The sequence below is a fragment of the Podarcis liolepis genome (genome assembly GCF_965112155.1).
Source record: "Podarcis liolepis genome assembly, chromosome: 6".
Classification (NCBI taxonomy): domain Eukaryota; kingdom Metazoa; phylum Chordata; class Lepidosauria; order Squamata; family Lacertidae; genus Podarcis; species Podarcis liolepis.
Genome location: NC_139559.1, coordinates 58646300 through 58665019, shown reverse-complemented (window position 1 = coordinate 58665019; position 18720 = coordinate 58646300). Strand labels below are relative to the sequence as shown.

The 18720-nt window shown below is 41.9% G+C and overlaps 2 protein-coding genes across 7 annotated transcripts in view; one reads left to right on the top strand and one right to left on the bottom strand.

Moving 5' to 3' along the window:
* The window catches only part of FYB2 (FYN binding protein 2), a 39433-nt gene extending 34379 nt beyond the window's left edge, over nt 1-5054 (top strand). For 2 of the 5 annotated variants that reach the window (XM_083510293.1, XM_083510291.1), the window contains exons 17-19: nt 2845-3004; nt 3961-3994; nt 4334-5054. In XM_083510293.1, the coding sequence (XP_083366419.1) occupies nt 2845-3004; nt 3961-3994; nt 4334-4340 (201 nt within the window). In that variant the 3' untranslated portion in view covers nt 4341-5054. Of the gene's footprint in view, nt 1-1740; nt 3005-3960; nt 3995-4330 lie in introns of all 5 variants that reach the window. The other 3 variants (XM_083510292.1, XM_083510290.1, XR_014527732.1) reach the window with 2 other exon arrangements.
* The window catches only part of PRKAA2 (protein kinase AMP-activated catalytic subunit alpha 2), a 66419-nt gene that overhangs the window by 29066 nt on the left and 18633 nt on the right, over nt 1-18720 (bottom strand). The window contains exons 8-10 of one of the 2 annotated variants that reach the window (XM_083510341.1): nt 17023-17149; nt 14948-15186; nt 6609-10599 (exon numbers count right to left, since the gene is read on the bottom strand). In XM_083510341.1, coding sequence (XP_083366467.1) covers nt 14951-15186; nt 17023-17149 — 363 coding nt within the window. In that variant the 3' untranslated portion in view covers nt 6609-10599; nt 14948-14950. Of the gene's footprint in view, nt 1-6608; nt 10600-14947; nt 15187-17022; nt 17150-18720 lie in introns of those variants that run through there. The other variant, XM_083510342.1, reaches the window with a different exon arrangement.

The following is an 18720-nucleotide window of genomic DNA, read 5'->3' as shown; positions in this document are numbered from 1 at the left end:
CAGATGTGGCAGGGGATTCAGCATATTACCAACTACAAACCTAACCTTGGTGCTGTCGACGGTGACCCCTTGCTGGCAGAGGAGCTTAACCTCTTCTTTGCTCGCTTCGAGAAGGAGCCACCTGAGACGCCGGTATTACAGCCACCAGCCCATAGGGGCCCCTCATTCACGGTAGAGGAACATGAGGTGAGACAGGTTTTGAGGATGGCGAATCCGAGGAAGGCGGCTGGACCTGATGGCATCACTGGAAAGGTGTTGAAGGGCTGTGCGGATCAGCTGGCGAGGGTCTTTACTAAGATCTTCAATAAGTCCTTACACCAGTCTATTGTCCCACCCTGCCTGAAGTCGTCAACTATTGTCCCTCTGCCTAAAAAATCCACAATCAGTAGTTTGAATGACTATAGACCAGTTGCACTGACTCCAATCATCATGAAGTGTTTTGAGAAACTGGTGCGCCGTCACATTATTTCCTGTCTTCCATCAACTTTTGACAACTACCAGTTTGCATACAGAGCAAATAGATCCACAGAAGACGCCATCAATACCACTCTCCATGCTGCTCTGTCCCATCTGGAGCAGCCGGGGAGTTATGTGAGGCTGCTGTTTGTGGATTTTAGCTCTGCTTTTAACACTATCCTCCCCCATAGACTGGTGTCCAAGCTAGAGGCGATTGGACTCTCCAACTCCACCTGTCTCTGGGTTTTGGATTTTTTGTCAGAACGTTCCCAGAGGGTTAGAGTAGGGTCACACATGTCCACAGCCCTTAGCCTTAACACCGGCTCACCACAGGGTTGTGTGTTGAGTCCCCTGCTCTACACTCTCTATACGTATGACTGTACAGCCATCTATTCCAGCAACAAAATCATCAAGTTTGCTGATGACACTACGGTGGTAGGGCTCATTTCAGGAGGGGATGAGTCCGCCTATCGGGACGAGGTGGAGCGGCTCTGTGTTTGGTGTGGAGAGAACAATCTGGCTCTTAATACGGCTAAGACCAAGGAATTGGTGGTGGATTACAGGAAAAAAAAGGCGGACATTCAGCCCTTGTATATCAACGGGGAACGGGTGGAGAGGGTGGCGGAATTCAGGTTTTTGGGAGTAGCTATCGATCAGGGCATGACTTGGAGCGCACATACCACTGCTCTGGTGAAGAAGGCCCAGCAGAGAATTTATTTCCTCAGACTTTTAAAGAAGAACAATCTGAGTGAGAGACTGCTGGTGTCCTTCTACCGAGGCTCCATAGAGAGCATTTTTACATACTGTATTTGTGCTTGGTTCTCCAGTTGTACAGCTAGGGAGAGGAAGGTGCTCCAGAAGGTCATAACCACAGCCCAAAAGATTATTGGTCATCCTCTCCCATCTTTGGAAGAACTATACGGTTCCCGTTGTCTTAGGAAAGCAAATAACATCCTGCAGGATTCATCTCACCCGGGACACTGTCTGTTTGCACTACTGCCTTCTGGCAGGAGATATAGAAACATCAAGTCAAAGACAAATAGACTGAAAAACAGTTTCTATCCAAGAGCTGTGGCCTTTTTGAATGCTGTAACTCGATAGTGTGACCTGGGAGTTTGATGGGTGTGGTGTGGGTGTGGCTGGAATGTGGTTTGTTTGGTTGTTGTTGTTGTTTTGCTTTTGTTGTTTTAAGGGATGGCATCCAATTTCGTTGCACTTTGTGCAATGTTGCACTTGTGTAATGACAATAAAGAATCTATTCTATTCTATTCTATTCTATTCTAGAAACATACTAAAATAGGGCTCCAATACAAGGAAATGTTTTCTAGATCTGATGCTGATGTTTCAAATCAGCTGCTTGAGCCCAGTCAGGAGTATTTCCAGCTACTTATATGATGTCTCTAGTAAGCCAGGACATAAACCTCCTAAGAGGTTATCCCAGTTTTGACGCTTGACACTTTCCAGCAGCTGAACAACCTCAGGTATGAGGGTGTTTGTATGATCTTTATAGTGTTTTAGGTGGTGATGGTTAGGATTTACAATGCTGGAGACAGCACTTGTTACATGTTTCTAGCTGTCCCCTCCTAATGTTTTCCATAGTTTATTATTTAATGGAGTTGAACTGAAACAGTCTAATTTTTTTAAAAAATCTAGTGTTCATTTTCATTTTAAATCTGCTTCTGAGACTTTGAGAAATCAACCTTGCTGCTGCTATATTTTGGGAGCCCTAATACCTGGTAAACGGCGTTTCCGTACGCTGCTCTGGTTTCGCCAGAAGCGGCTTAGTCATGCTGGCCACATGACCCAGAAAAACTGTCTGCAGACAAACGCCAGCTCCCTCGGCCAGTAAAGCAAAATGAGTGCTGCAACCCCAGAGTCGTTCAACACTGGTCTTAACCATCAGGGGTCCTTTACCTTTACCTTTAATACCTGGTGGGCTGGATACTAGGATTATTTTTAAACAAACAAAACCAAACAAACCGTAGGCATCATTCATATATTTCATGGTCTATTCAGAAGGCTGCAGATCCTCTCTAATAGTGATTATAAATGTTCAAACTCATGATATAGCCTGAAATCCAAATAATAATACAACTAGTTATTCTGCATGCCCAATGAAGGTTTGGCCTTGCATTTCTCAAACATTCATCCATATGCTCAGCCATCCCGATGCTGTGTGGCAGCCTACTGCTGAAACATGAGACTTTGCAAAGCAGCTTGTGATGTAAGTTTGTGTATATCTTTTGTTCAAAGAGCCATTCAGGATGCCCAAGCCCTTTTGGCTACCTATGCTTAATTGAAAGTAACCCCATTATTTTCAATGGGTCTTTTTCCAGTAAGTGTACTTTCGATTGCATCTTTATTTATTTTCTTATTCCCTTCTCTCAGTATGATAAGGAGATTGGGGTAATCAATACCGCAGTCGCACACTGCTCAAATACTTTGACCAAAGGAAAACTTGACTTGAGGATCACGGCAGGCGAACAACTTGAAGTCATTGATATTACGGAAGGGAACCAATTGATATGTCGGAATTCTGAAGGCAAATGTAAGTTTTCCGAGTGGTGTTGAATGGAACGGCCATGTTTTAAGCAGAGCGTAAACAAAACAGTTTACAACAAAACAAAACAGGGACACGGATGGCGCTGTGGGTAAAAGCCTCAGCGCCTAGGGCTTGCCGATTGAAAGGTCGGCGGTTCGAATCCCCGCGGCGGGGTGCGCTCCCATTGCTCGGTCCCAGCGCCTGCCAACCTAGCAGTTCGAAAGCACCCCCGGGTGCAAGTAGATAAATAGGGACCGCTTACTGGCGGGAAGGTAAACGGCGTTTCCGTGTGCTGCGCTGGTGCTGGCTCGCCAGATGCAGCTTTGTCACACTTGCCACATGACCCGGAAGTGTCTCCGGACAGCGCTGGCCCCCGGCCTCTTAAGTGAGATGGGTGCACAACCCTAGAGTCTGTCAAGACTGGCCTGTACGGGCAGGGGTACCTTTACCTTTAAACAAAACAGTATGGGTGGGTGAGAGGAGAGTTGGCAGTCTCAATTATCACAAACTGGGCATTGGGTATTGCAAGGAAGCAATCTGAATGTGTAAGTAGCTCAAATGAAATTCTGGGCTCCCCAGACCCTTCTACAGCTGAGAACCAGACTCCCTTTTCTCTAGAAACCAAAACTCTGCTACCAATGATGGGCTATGGATTGTTTACTTGGATCAGTATTTGACTCTGGCAGTTCGAATTAGGAAAACTTATTCTTGGCTTATCTTTGACTATTCACCAGTTTTAAGGCATTTACCGTATTTTTCCGTGTATGACTAGGTCTTTTTCCTTAAAAATGTCAAAGGTTAGGGGGCATCTTATACAGAGATACATCTTCTCCCATTTTCTTAAATCTGAGTCCCCCCAAATAAGGGGCATCATAGATGGAAAAATACGGTATGTTTGGAGGATTTTGCATATGCCTAAAATATTAAGATTTATGAATATAATTTATTTTATTCTTTCCTAGATGGATTTGTGCTACTAGAACACTTGAATTTCAGGTAGGTTTTGTGTATTTTTTATCCCGATGTTAAGAGAACAATTTCATAAGCATTTTTGCTTGAGGTTTAGTGTGGCAGGATCTGGTAGTTTTGTATGTTCTTTGAGACAATTAAAGTTAAGAGGCTCCTTTATAATTTTATTTTGGGAATGATTCGTGTTCTTCCGTAGCTGCATTGTTTTATACTTTCTGGATGCTCCATGATCATATTTTAAAGTTGCTGCGTTCTAAGTCAAACACTATGGGAGTTGCTTCTTTTGTTTCCCAATGTATTTACCACTGATAAATAAATACCCATGTGCAAAGCTGGGATAAACTTGTGCCTTTTCTTTTGTAGCAGACATTAGTACTGTACATCTGCAGCACAACTGTTTCCTATGAAGTGATGATGTATCGATGGCATCCACCGAAAATAAGCACCAGTAAGAAACTTCTTTGCGTGGGAAGAAATAGAATGGAGTTGTTGATGGCAAACTGAATGCTAAGCTTGAATTCTTCAGTAGCTCACAGTTAACAGCTGCCACTTGCTTGAATGATAGACAAGGAGTTGAGCATGGTTGCTTTCCAATATTGCAAGTTCAAAATTGTTTTGCAAGTTCATGCTGTGCCATTTGTGTGACTTGATAATTTAGATTCTAGCTAACTGCAGGGATCCCAAGACCCTAGCGCACATAGTTAATGAACCTGCATATATATATAGGAGGCTTTCGTCGGATTTTGTTTCCAGCTCCCATCCCCTCCTGAACAAGAGGATTTTCAGTTATGACAGATGGAGAACATGTAAAGTTCCTGTGCGTGTGCAGAAATCACCTTGGTTCCTTGGATCATGGCCAGCATACTTACCATTTTGTGTGTGAAACAGCTGGTCTGTGTGTGTGTTGTCAATGATGAAAATGTAAGCCTTGGCATTTGTCCTGTATGCTCCTATATTAAATCTGCATCAATCCCTGTACATATTAGATGTGCTGTTGGCATACTTGAAACATTCCTTGTAGATGTAAATAAAATGAAGTATGAATTGACATTTAATAGATTGTTTTTGAAGGCGATGCTGCTTAAAACTTGGCTTCCTGTTTTTATTTAACTTAATCTGTAAGTAGCTTAAATAAAAGAAGGAAAGTAGCTTTGAGTTAAGAACAAATGGCCATGGGGGGGCTAGTTCAAAGATGAGAGGCCTTGACACAAATGCATGTTGGCCTCTTCTTCTGGTTTTGTGGTAAATGGGCTAGTTTCCCTCTAGATTTACAATATCTTCACAGCCAGGCATCCCTTGGTAAACTGTGCAAAGAAGGGTTGAATGGGAGTATGTGCAATGAATATCTGAACTTACTGTAGAAGAGGGTCTCCCTTGAAAAGACCCTTTTCCAGGGTCTCCCTGAATGTTGGGAAAGATGGAGGGCACAAGGACAAGGGGATGACAGACGACGAGATGGTTGGACAGTGTTCTTGAAGCTACCAGCATGAGTTTGACCAAACTGCGGGAAGCAGTGGAAGACAGGAGTGCCTGGCATGCTCTGGTCCATGGGGTCACGAAGAGTTGGGCACGACTAAACGACTAAAGAACAACAACAACATTCTAGAAGACTCACCAAACAAAGTAAAACTAATGCAGATTGGTAAAAATAGGCACCTTGTGCACAGAGGCCTTGAAAACTGCATTGTTTCAAGTTTGCACAATCAAATTAGAGTTTCTGTTTGTTTCAAGATGTTGTTAAGAGATTTTATAACAATTGATTGGCTTTGTTAGAAAACATGTTTCATTATGGAAAGCCAATTGTAGAAATGGCACTTGTTACAATGACCAGATAGTACAGCATGTGGGGGAATTCTGAATAAAAGCCAAATCCCAGTCTCAAGCAAGAACTTCTTTAGAATTTGATACCCTGGAGTTTTGATTTTCTAACATGTGGACAGAATTAAGTGTGCTGACATGCACGCTTGCTTTCAAAGTGGCTTAAGCCTACAAAACACAGCTTTGTCAGCACAAAATATTGAACTTCCATAATCTCAGGAGAAAACTCAGAAGAAATGTGGATTTGTGTAAATCAACAGTTTCCACATTAGATAAACTTATCGTTAATTACTTTGACTTGGCTTGTCAGTCTCTTTGATATGCAACCACCGGAGCTGGATTGTAGGAATGAAAAATGGATTATTTTGATGGCAAAAATTGAGATATTTCCTTGATAGTCATGTCAGTTAGCTGAATTTCCCTACACCGTGCTACAATCTGGGACTCTTTTTTTTTTTTTTTTTTTAGCAGAAAACCTATTTCAGGCCCTGTACCTTTACATGGGTGCCTGAAGTTGTTGTTGGGGAAAATACCATTAAATAGTATGTGGGAACAAATTCTAGATTAGCTTTCTGTCCTTATTTCTAGTGGGCAATACGAATGGGCTTTCCTTAATATTGTGCCTGCCTTTGTGCCACCCCGTGATTATTTTTCACTTTTAATGGCAATTCTCTGGAAACTCGCGTTTTCTGATAACTTGCTAAGCATTTTCTTCCACACGCTGCTCCCTGGTAATTCAAGACATACCTCACTTTGCTATGAGCAGACAGAAGGTATCTTAAGTCCTTTGATTTTATCACAAGAACAGCTCAAGCATGTAGCATTTTGTAAGATTCTCATCTCTTTATTAAAGTGCAAATGTCAACCATGGAGTAATAATCACAAACAGTGTGGTACAATAAAAGGGGAGGGGGAAATCAACACCAAAATAGGTCAGTGAAACTGCAGCCACCCAACCTTCATTTTCTGCTTAAGTTACAAAACTAAACGGGCAGGGAGTAGTGCCTTCCCTGCAACACTGTCATATATGCAAAACACTGATCGGTTTTAAGATCATCCAGACTTGCTTTCCTATCTGAACAGGGAAGCAAGCTCAGATTGGATTTGGACATGAATGTCTGAGAAGCGAGACTGAATTAAAATTTGAGCCATAAGATTCCTAGGCTTCTCACCCAGCTCTTGCAGTCCCCAAAAGACCTTTCCCCTGGCTCCTGCTCTCCAAAACTCAATCCTCTCTACTTTTCAGGCAGAAGTGGTAGAATGCAAGGGCCCTTCCTTCTTTTCCTCTTTCTCTCTATTCCTCCTGTACTGATAAGCAGCATCCTGGAAGCTCCAGGGAAACATGAAATATTTTATTTCTCTCAAGGACCAAAAGGAAAGATGAAGTTAGTTTCAGGAAAGTGGGCTAGCAGGTATGGCATCTGGGAACTCTGAAAACTGGCTGGACTTGGAGCATTCTTTTGAGCCCTCAGACTAGCTCTAAATATAATAATTTGGGACAACAATTGGGAGATCAAAGTTAATCCACAGGTACGTTTGAGAGAGCTTGCCTATCTCCGCTTTTGTCCACTAATGAAGGTTGGGTATCCAGAGTTCATGGCATTCCTCCATTTTTACATAATAGAAGCTGCACGACACAGGCTTCCCTGCTATTACTCAAGTTACAAGTAGTTCAAGGACACAGTTGTCAGGTGGCCTGCAGTTTTGTTGTGCACACCAAAGAAGAAAATGCTGCTAGATTTACAAAATATACATACAAAGGTTTCTTAACCCAGAAAAACTGGGTTCACTTCCAAAGTAAGAATAAACACTACTGTATCATTGGTATTCATTTCAGAGCTTTGTGAGGTTAGGATACATTCACCACTTAGGGAGAGAAATGCATTAATGAACACTGAGACACCAAATAAATAAATTACATAAATAAGTTTGATCAGTTAAGGCATTTTCAGCAGGAGATTCAAGGCTTTTTGAGGGGAGAATATACTTTATCTGAACGCAAGGGTAATAGAGAATTAGAATATTTAATATTGTGACCAGGTTTCTTGTCTAGTAAATGTGTGTAAAGAAATATTGCTGTTGAATGCATAGAAGACTGCATTTACTAAGGGTTTAAATTCTTAATTTTACAGTAACTTAGAATTTCCACAACCAGAAAAATCAACACATTGCAATTTGCCACATAGCTTATGACGTTCTTGAGTCAAAGTCACTTGTGTGCAAGTAAGAGAAATTACATTTGGGCTATTAATTCTTCCTGAAAGCAACTGTCACCCCTGAAGAGACAAGACAACTTTTTGAACTGAGTAATGGCTTGCCTTTTCGGGCATGGGAGCTGCTTTGGAGAAACATCAAAGAAAGGCATAAGAACATTGACTGTTACTTTTTGCTTGTATGCTGACATGCTTGTAGTGTAAGCCATAGCCTGGTACCTGATCTAGTGTGCATAGAGGAAGTTCTCCTGCCCACAAATGTTTTCTTGCTCACTTCAATGGAAGGGCAGCCCTACATGTGCGAAGAGCTGTACCTGTGGACCTGCTACTTGCTTTGAAGTGAATAGGGCATCCATCAGAATCTCCTCCTCTACATTGTACGTAGTGGATTGGGACACACTTTAGCTTCCTATAAAAGCATGCCAAATCTTAATAGCAAACATGTTAAACATTGGATGGCATGAACCCGAAGCCCAAATAAGTCACGGATAACCTGGGGCTGGAGTGGAGAAAAGAAAGGAGTAACAAATTATTTTTTTAAAACAGCTGGATAAAAAAAATGTTAGGGTAGGTGCCACAGTATTCAGCCCCAAGACCTAGGAAGCTGCCTTATACTGAGTCAGAAAATACTGGCTCAAATAACTGTGTATTAACTACACTGAGTGACAGCAGCTCCGCAGGGCTTCAGTCAGTCATCTTTCCAAACCCTATGCTGGGGATTGACCTCTGGTCCTTTTGCATATAAAAAGCATGAGCACAAATACTGACCTATATGGCTCTTCCACAATGGCATCCCAGCTGCTACTCTACAGGAGGTTTCCAACAAGAAGTTTTATCCCATGCAAATGCAAACACTGAGGCAACATGAGAACACAGCAAGCACACTTCAAGTATTTAAAAAATCTGCACCTAGGGTACTGAAGGCAGCGCACTAAATGAGTGGAAATGAATCATTTGTGATTTTTAGCAGCTGATATGAGAAGGCACGGTTTTGTATTCTCTAGCTCAGGCTGATCTTCCTCCTGAAAACAATATGCTACCACTGATAATAAACGGCAAATTGCCTAGACTTACTAAGCTACGTCTGTAAATTATGTCATATGACTCAGTGTGTGGTGATGCGAAGAATTTGGTGCGATTCTACCACAGATGCAGCAGGGACCACTGGGGGGAAAAATTCGTGCAAGGTTAGTACCCTTACTGGAAACATAGTTTAAAGACTACAGAATTTATGCTGTATTATATTGTGCTATTTTAAATCCTTACTCATCCAGTGTTCCTTCTAGAAAATAACTAGTGGTTTCTTATCTGCAACACGCCATTAAACTAGCAGCTGAAAATTGTGCTTTAGTGCTGAGCTTTGCATAAATGCATCTATTCTGCTTGCTCAAATACATATTTGCACGTGTGTGTTGGCTATCTGCATACACTCCCTTGTCTTACTGGAATTAGGCTTGAAAGAAGCCTTCTCTTGTAGTGTGGTGTGTGGATGGTGCCCACAATGATTTGCCCACATGGCAAATGTGTTCACGGACCCCAAAAGGTTAGCACAGCCTTTTTAAGGGCAGAATAGCGATTAGTCTTTAATGCCGGTGATCACTTTGGCAGATGTTTTGATGCACCTGACACTCAGATGCTTCTAAATTGTAGTTCTAATTCTTGCCACAGTGGAAGTATGACAATGAGGATGTAGCCACACAAGATGTGGCTTTTTACTATTGGCAAGCAACGTCTGTGGTGCCAGATCTCGGCCAATGCTCCCAGATGCGACTGACATTACAAATAATTTATAACCACTCAGAAATACTAATAAAACTATTCTCTGTCTCTAGCCTGTGGTAGTATCAAATTATTTATTTAAAAAGTAGCACTGATTCTTCCCCCCTCCCCTGCTCCCAATATTAGTAGTGTCTTTCTTAAAAAGAGGTAAAGTGCAATAAAAGTGCTAAATTTAAAAGTAGCAATTTAAGAATTTATGTCTGTCATGTAAGTAAGGGTTAAGAGTTGGCCAAGGAAACCTGTTCCTATACACTATGCCTGGGAAATATTTTAACAGCCCAGGAAAAGACAATGACATTCCACTCAACTGGTAGTGGAAATAGTTATATTGCTAACTCTTCCCTAACACTACCTTTCTTCTCCCAACTATTTCCTTCGGCCAAACTGATGGGCTCCCTATATGGAGTGAGCTTCTGCTTTCAGAGCATTTCAAGATGAAGAATTGGGGGCTAAGTCAAAGAAGCAGAATTGCACGGAATATAGCCTGTATTTCATGTATTAGTTATGTGAAGGGGTTCTGTGAGATTAGCCCCTGATACTGCACAGCTTACCCACACTGGCATCCACACACTGAGCACAGGTGGGGTGCTTGGGGGAGCCTACACATGTAGAGATGTACGCACAGAGGCTTCCCCACTTACCGTACATGCCTGTGTTCAGTGTCTGGGACAGGAAAGCTGTGCAATGTTGGGTGAGCGGGGCCAGCGGTACAGCCTGCTACTCCTTCAGTCAAGGCGAGTCCTTTCCTATGACTGTGTGAAGTAAGCCATAGTGCCTCCTAGGAAAATGAATATCCTGCAGTAGTTCAGAACCAACGGGACACTGAAAAACAGTTTTGATAAAACGATGCGGTAACAATGATGCAGACGACTTGTTTGGCAAATGTTTTCCCACAGAGGCTTTTGACTAAAGCTGTGCCAACTGTTCTCCCATTATTACTATTTATTTATTTTTAATAACTGTTTATGGCCCCAGTGTAGTTTTTTGGCCCTCTTGTCTTGACTTGGAGCCTATTCTGCTTCCTTTTAGTTTATCGGGCAATTGATATCAAGCCCACTATAAAATTAAACAAAAGCAGCTAATACTTATTGAGAGAAAAGTGACATAAAAATCCCTCCCCAAATATTACTGCAAGATCCACACAAGCTATAGCTTTGTCATCCTAAAAGCAAGGTTTTTACCCTTTAAAAATGGCGTGTTATTGCAAATTTAGTAAACCTGATTCCTTCAGCTATCCTGCAGAAAAGGAACAATAAAACACAAGTTATTCCTGCTTTATCAGTATATCAGTAGAGGTCACAGTCAATTAAGCTTTGGAGGTACACTGAAGCCCTGAGGTCTGGAACAGTATTGTCAAATTTACATTCCAGCTTTCATGAAATAGCACACGGAAGGGATTCTATCCGCTCTTATATTAGAAAGGTAAATTTGGCTGCTGTCCTGTTTTGGGGGGTTGGGGGGAATAGCCAGCGTCTTTGTCACTAGGAAGAACATTCAAAATGAAATGCAAAACTCAAACAAACTCCTTAGACCTCAAGGGCACTGGCCTGTACCATGCAGGGAACCCCACACAAGGCTGCCAAAATATATTTTGGTCAACGTAATGACAAGTCTGTCCGGAGCAGCCTCCCTCTGTATTATAATTTCTCATTCAGTTGCGACACAATGACCATGAGCACCTGTGATTTGTGGAGTATGAAATACCTTTCTTTCTTTTTGCCTAATGAAACAGCACATTATATTATATTTACCACTGTGAAGGGCTACTTCAGGGCCAACCGTACACCATTTGTGAAGAAAGTGCATCCTGAGATGGCAACCCAATGTTGGGTCAGCATGGCTGATGCACTGCAACATTCAATACTGATTATCTGCCAGCTGCCCTACTGGAGAATGCACACTACACACGGACAGAAAACATTCAAGACACAAAGCTCGTCCCACTGCAGCTCTATGTTGGACTAGCTTTGGCTCAGTCATTAGGAAGAAGGAAAGCGGAAGCTGATATGTTTATAATTCAACAGAAGTCTGAATAAAGGAAAAGGTCAAGGAGGGTGAGGTATGGAAACAATGAGACGCATGTCTTATTTTTAGCAGATGTGAAGAGCTGGTTGGAAGCAACAAGGCAAATTGAGAAAGAAGAGGGGGAAAGACAACATAACGATGGTTCAAGCACTGAAAGATGTTGACGATCTAACTGTAGAGAGAAAAGGAGCAGACTGGGAAACACTCCTGACTCCTAGTAAATTTTCAGATCTTGGGGATTACAGAAGCCTGACCCAAGTCTCAAACAAAGTACACACCTTGAGGGGCTGAGTCCACTGTGGATTCCTAGTTATCTCTCTTATGACATATTAGTATGTTTCAAAAGACAATAGGGCCTGGGAGCAACTGGTTCTTCCTGAGCACTGAATGCCTGGTCTTCATCAGTGGAAAACAGATTGTCTAGCCTTTATGGCAAACACAATCTGCCCTGCTCTTGCTCCCACAGCTGGCTGTGTAGCGGAATGCTGACCAGCTGGGCCTTGTGACAAGAAATGCACTCCTGTATCTGAATTTTTAAAAACTTATTTGGTTTGGTTTTTAAGGTCATGGATTAAACATTTTTAAAGCCCTTTTTATGATTGTCAGTTATATACATTTCAATAGTTTTACAATTATTCTAACATTTCAAAACTCAACTTCCTTCCTCCTCTTTCGGAGATTCCTTAATTTTATTTTTATCATTCCCTGCATATTCTAAGTTAACTTATTCTTTTACTCATCTGCTTTAAATATATACTCTTATGAAACTGCAGGTTATTACAATAATCCTGCCAATGCCCTTATCTGTTTACAATTAAGAAGTCATTTCTTGAAGAGGTTATGCTGATGAAGATCTGTGTTAGAATCAGGATCAAGCAGATATAGTAAAAAAGAGGAATGAAGCCACAGCAGAAAAAAAAACCCAGGCTCAGTCCTGAACGGAGGTCCATTCATCTTGCGAGCCAGGATATTCTTCATTTGATTCTTTACCTTAATGCTCCTAATTTTATCCATTACCCTCTTTCCTGCTGTATTGCTGAATACACTCTCTAATTATCTTGCTTTATGCTGGGGAACAAGGGTGTTATCAAAGGACCTCACTCCTGAAGAAAGATATAATTTTTTCTCCCCCATCCCACTATTATGAGTTTTACATAGATGGTTACAGCAATCTTTATCTGCTCTACAGCTGCCATGGGGTTAATGATTGCTCCTCATTTAAATATACAGGCCTTGCGCTTTGATATTTCTGGTACAAGGCAGGGGCTGCAATGATTGATGGAAGACTAATAATGTGATTAAGAGCAGGCTGCGAGTATTGCTTATGGGATATAGTAGGTGGTCTGAGCTTAACAAGCCCAGGACAATGAACAGCAGTGAGCACAAAATGGTTATGAAAGGCTGTAGTGGAAAGAATTCCTTTGGAGGGAACAGAGACTCCCAAATGCAAAACTTTAATTAAAGCTGTGAAAAAATGTTGCTGTGGGATGTTTACTAAATGAGACGGTAGCCCTGTGCAACCATGTCACAAAAGGCTTTTTCCAGCATTCAAGTGCTGACTAACTTCTAGTGATTGCCCGCTAGCAGATTCAGTATCCAAAGAGGGGAGAGCAAAGGATACATGTATACACACCCATCAGTCACTTCTGGGCAGCAAGAGAGGAGGCAAGGCGGGTCTGGTACATGAACTGCAGGCATATATTATATGTGCGTGTGTGTATACACACACAAAATGGTGTCTCCTTTTGTGCACCTTGTTAGCACTGTTGCTGTATAATTACAGCCTTGCACTCTGCATACTGACCCATCTCTTTCATTCTAACAGATTTGTCTTTTGAGGATGTACAGCAGGGGTGGCTAACCCGTAGTCTTCCACCTTTTGTTTGTTTGTTTGGGGCAACAGGTCCCCCTCATTCCCAGTCACAGCAATTAGGGCTGGAGTCCAACAACATCTGGAAGGCCTCAGGTTAGCCACCCATGATCTACAAGTCTCTACAAGGGTGTGAAACACCCTAGCCGTAACCAAAACTATGTTAAGAGTGTGCAGAATTCAGAAAAGGACTAAATCAAAGGATATATTGAATGGAGAACTGCCTGTGCAGTAATGGTAATACCCGATTCTCTCTCTTATTTTGCCACAATATGACAATAATATAATAGAGTCAGGCCACTGTTGTTGACTATAATGGTCAGCAGAATTTAAATCCTGCTCTCCACTGTTTTAGGAAATTGTGGGTTTTTCCTGCTGCGGTGCATTACTTTACATTAAGTGTGCTTAGAATGGAGGAATGCACTTGTAGGCTGCAGCTGTTCATTCATATGAACCTATGAGCAGGGAACAAGATTCCTGTTGACTTCTGAACATTCAAAGAGCGCTTCCACGAGGCGGGGACTCGGGAAGGGAGAGAGAATGTTACACTGCAGCTTGGCCACAGAGGCTTGTCATCAACTGTTTCCTAGCCAGAGATGCCTGAGACTAAAACCTGTAAATATTTGATATGTGGGATTGAAAACATTCAAAAATTGCACTTCTCATCGAGCTACGGTCCTTCTACAAAAGGTGATTTTACATGTTACAGTAGGTGAAAGAACAGCAAAGGTGAACATTTCTTCCACATGCGTAAAGTGAAAATCAACCCCATCAGAAAGATAAAGTATACATTTTCTGAAATCATTTTTTTCAGAATCCTTTGGAGAAATACTCAAGTATTCAGGAACATTATTGCACTGATATGTTTACAATGGCAGGGGCACTGTGGATTCTGTGACTGGAGACATTTTTCAGATTTTTGGCAGACGTTGCTGTTTCCTGCATAATTGAAGCTTAGTGTGGCAAGCGATGAGACTGGACAGTGACCAGCTGTTGGACAATGGGCCCAAAGTCCTCCTCCACTGCTTTCTACCTCCACTTCTACCACAACTTCTATCACAACTATTCCAAATTCCTTGCAAAAAGAATGAAGCAAATTCTGCAATAAAGATTACATAAAATCGAACACATTTGCCTACTTCCCGTAATAAACATCATATATTCTGGGTACCGAATCTGGGATTTCTACCTCAAGGATTAGGTTCCTTGCTGCACGTGCCCAAATGATCCTTTGACATGCAGCTTTTGCAAAGAAATCAAGCTTCTGAATGATACCTGTCAGCGAGCCAGCGCCATGATGAGACTGGCACACATTTCAAAGAAATCCATGGTGTGGCTACCGAGACGGGGTGTCACCGAGGTCATGCTTCCGGTCAAGGAGCCCATGAGAGACCCAGGAAGCGACTGGCAATCGGCGGTGGCGGAATCGAGACTCAGCCTCGGTCTGTGCAAGCGGGCTGCGGAGCAGGAGCGCTGAGGTGTAGAAGAGCCTGACCTTTGCTCCATGACATCATCTTGAAGGCACAAACAGAAAACAAAGGTTTTTAAACATCTGCTCAGGCTGATAGGAGGCTACTGTTCCTTTCTCCGGCAACTGACTTTGCTCCTATGCCTTTATGGCAGTCTCTCTTCAGAAGGTGTGGCTTGCAAGAAGAGACTGAGATAAGCTTGATATGCGGAAGACATTTCAGGATACATATAATAAACTACAGTGAAACCCATGCAACCATTGCTCACCCATCTCCCCCACGGCTCTCTCATATTATGTTTGGGGAGCGGGAATGAGCCACAGAGCAGGAGTTCCTGTGCCACAAAGATCGCATGAGAAGTTTAGGATCATAAAATTGTAGAGTTGGAAGGGACCCCAAGAGACATTTAGTCCACCCCCTGCAATGCAGGAATCTCAGCTAAAGCATCCATGACAGATGGCCATCCAACCTCTGCTTAAAGACCTCCAAGGAGAGTCCACCACCTCTCATGGAGATCTGTTCCACTGCCTAACAGCTCTTACTGTCAGAAAGTTCTTCCTGATGTTTAGTTGGAATCTTCTTTTTTGTAACTTGAATCCATTGGTTTGGTTCCGAGCCTCTGGACCAGGAGAAAACAAGCCATTTCTGCCTATCTCCTTCAAACCACACTTTCTCTGCAAACTCTTGACGAAGACAGCCATTGCATCTCCTTTTGTGCTCTGTACACTGCCAGCTGACTCTCCCTCTTGCTACATCTTTTAAAATATTCTTAATCAAGCCTAATACTATCCTTTCACTTTGTTTCATCTGCCTCTCTTGTGTCCCTAAGGTTGTAGCCTATTTCAATGGAATTTACTGCTCTTCAAGCTTCCATCCTGCTGGCTTTAAAAGGACGCTGCTGTTGGACAGCTGCGTTCCATGTGTATTCACTCAGAAGTAAGTCCCACTGTGTTAAATGGGCCTCGCTCCCAACCAAGTATGTCTATGATTGCAGCCTAAACTGCACATTAACTTGGGGAAGGGGAATCTGTGGCCTTCCAGATGTTGGATTTGAATTCCCACTAGCTCAGCCATCATAGCCAAAGAGCAGGTGGGAGTTGCAGACTTTTTCTTCGGAATGCACACTTAATAGTTCATATTTGCATCGTTTTATTGAATATTTAAGGTGCTTTGTATTTTACTGCAAATCGCTTTGGGATGCCTCTGTATGTGGGAAGAAATTTAGAAATATAATAGAGTAAACATATAGAGAGCCACAGATTGACTATCCCATATTTAACTGGGCTGGTGCCAAGGAAGAGGCTGTACCGCTTCTGAGTTCTGTGGGGGGAAAAGCACTGATAGTAATTAGCTGAATATTCACAAGCTTTGACTGTCGTGTTGAAATGTGTAGCTTTGATGATGAAGAACCTTACGTAAAACAGCTAAGAAAATTGCATAAACATCTACAGTATTATTTTGGACACAATGAATAACTGAAGTGATTCTTAGCTGTAATGAAAGTGAAATTTACTGTACTGTAAGATTGCAGTGCCCCCAGTGGCGCAATGGGTCAGTGCATCCAGCTACTAACCGGAAGGTTGGAGGTTTGAGCCCACCCAGGGATGGCTGTGGGCAGGATTTCTGCATTACATGGGGTTGGACTAGATGACCCTTAGGGTACCTTCCAACTCTACAATTCTATGATTTTATGAATTCTTAACTGTGTAAAAGTCCTATAGGACTCCATGGGGTAGTACTGCTGGAACAGCAGTCCTCACTAGGAGATATCATAAAGTAAAATAAAAAATAAAAAGAGTAGATGGGGAAAGCGGGTTTAAAACAACAAGAAAATAACTTCCTTCGCGCTTGTGGTTTTATTCTACAACATTTCCTGCTTACCATCAATGCTTTTAAAGTCCAACAGATAGCTGCGATTGTCAACCTGATAAAGCTGCAAACTCATTTTCACGTAATTTCCCGTCACTGGATTCTTTCTGCGGACTCTAAGATGATAGGCATTCACCACCTAGAACATGTAATTGTCTTTCAGGAAAAATGGGTTTATGGCACAGGAGAAACAGTCTTTTTTCTTTCTTTCTTTTTTTTTTTGCAATTTCACATTTCAAGAAAACAACTCTGCCTTAAGCATAGGCTGGCAGTGCAATCCTACACTGGTTTGCTCCCAGGTTTGGAGGTCAACTGATGGCATTCCAACAAAGGTTTACTCAAGAGTAGACCCACTGAAATTCATGAACATGACTATGTTAGGTCTACTCAGAATAAACCTTAGTTGACTATTACCCTCAGTGTCCTTTAAGAAAAGAAAATATATTTTCAAAACACTTCATAACCACCTATCATACCCAGAAATGCTTTTTGTGCAAGGATATAAAATGCAGCCCCTCTTTCCACTTCTGGATAATCAAGGTTAGGTTTGTCTCACCTAATACACATTTGCAGACTGGGGACGGAGGAAAGGCTGGACACCAGTCTAGCCTACTTCAGTTCTGTTCTGTGATGACCCATTTATAGCTACAGTACTCCAGTTTATAAGAGATCTGCAAATCCTCCCTTCAATACAATGGTTTTGTTCATTCATGGAATTGTCTTTACCTCCTTGTTACGAAGCATTCGTGAGTTCTGATTAGAAAGGCTCCATTAAATAAACAAATATTTGGCCCTGAAGTCAGCCCCAAAGCAATCACTTGGTTATTGCAAAGCAATCACTTGGATTTGGAAGGTTTCAATAATGTATTTGGTTGGCATGCATATCTGTGGTATGACAAGGTTAAAGCACATAAAGCGTTTAAAAACCATATTGTCAGAAAAGCACTGTTTAATGTCTGGATAAGATACAAAGACCTGTTAGAAAATAAAACCCCGAGATGGCTGTCCCCAATGGAAGCAAAGGCTCAGAAAAAAACTCAATATGGAGGCCAAATGGCCGAAGTATTGGGAAATTCTGGAACAAGAGGGAGACAGATTAAAACTGCAGAGTTTTGAAAAATTAAAAAATAGAGTGTGAGATTGGCTCCATTATTATCAAATAATGGAGGCATATAATTTGGACAAAAAACTAGGCTTCCAGGTGGAAAAATCAAAATTGGAAACAGAATTGTTAGACCCCAAAGTTAAGAATCTGTCAAGAATGTATAACTTGCTGTTGAAATGGAATACTCAGGATGAAACGGTGAAATCTGCTATGATTAAATGGGCACAAGATGTTGGACATAACATTATGATGGCTGACTGGGAACAGTTATGGACCACAGGTATGAAGTTTACGGCATGTAACGCCTTAAAAGAGAATCTAATGAAAATGATTTACAGATGGTACATAACACCAGTCAAGCTTGCAAAAATCTACCATTTGCCCGATAATAAATGCTGGAAATGTAATGAGACTGAAGGTACATTCTTTCACCTTTGGTGGACATGCCCAAGGATTAAGAATTTCTGGGAGATGATTTATAATGAAATGAAAAAGGTATTTAAATATACCTTCCTGAAGAAACCAGAGGCCTTTCTCCTGGGCATGGTTGGCCAACTGGTGCCAAAGAAGGATAGAACTTTCTTTATGTATGCTACAACAGCAGC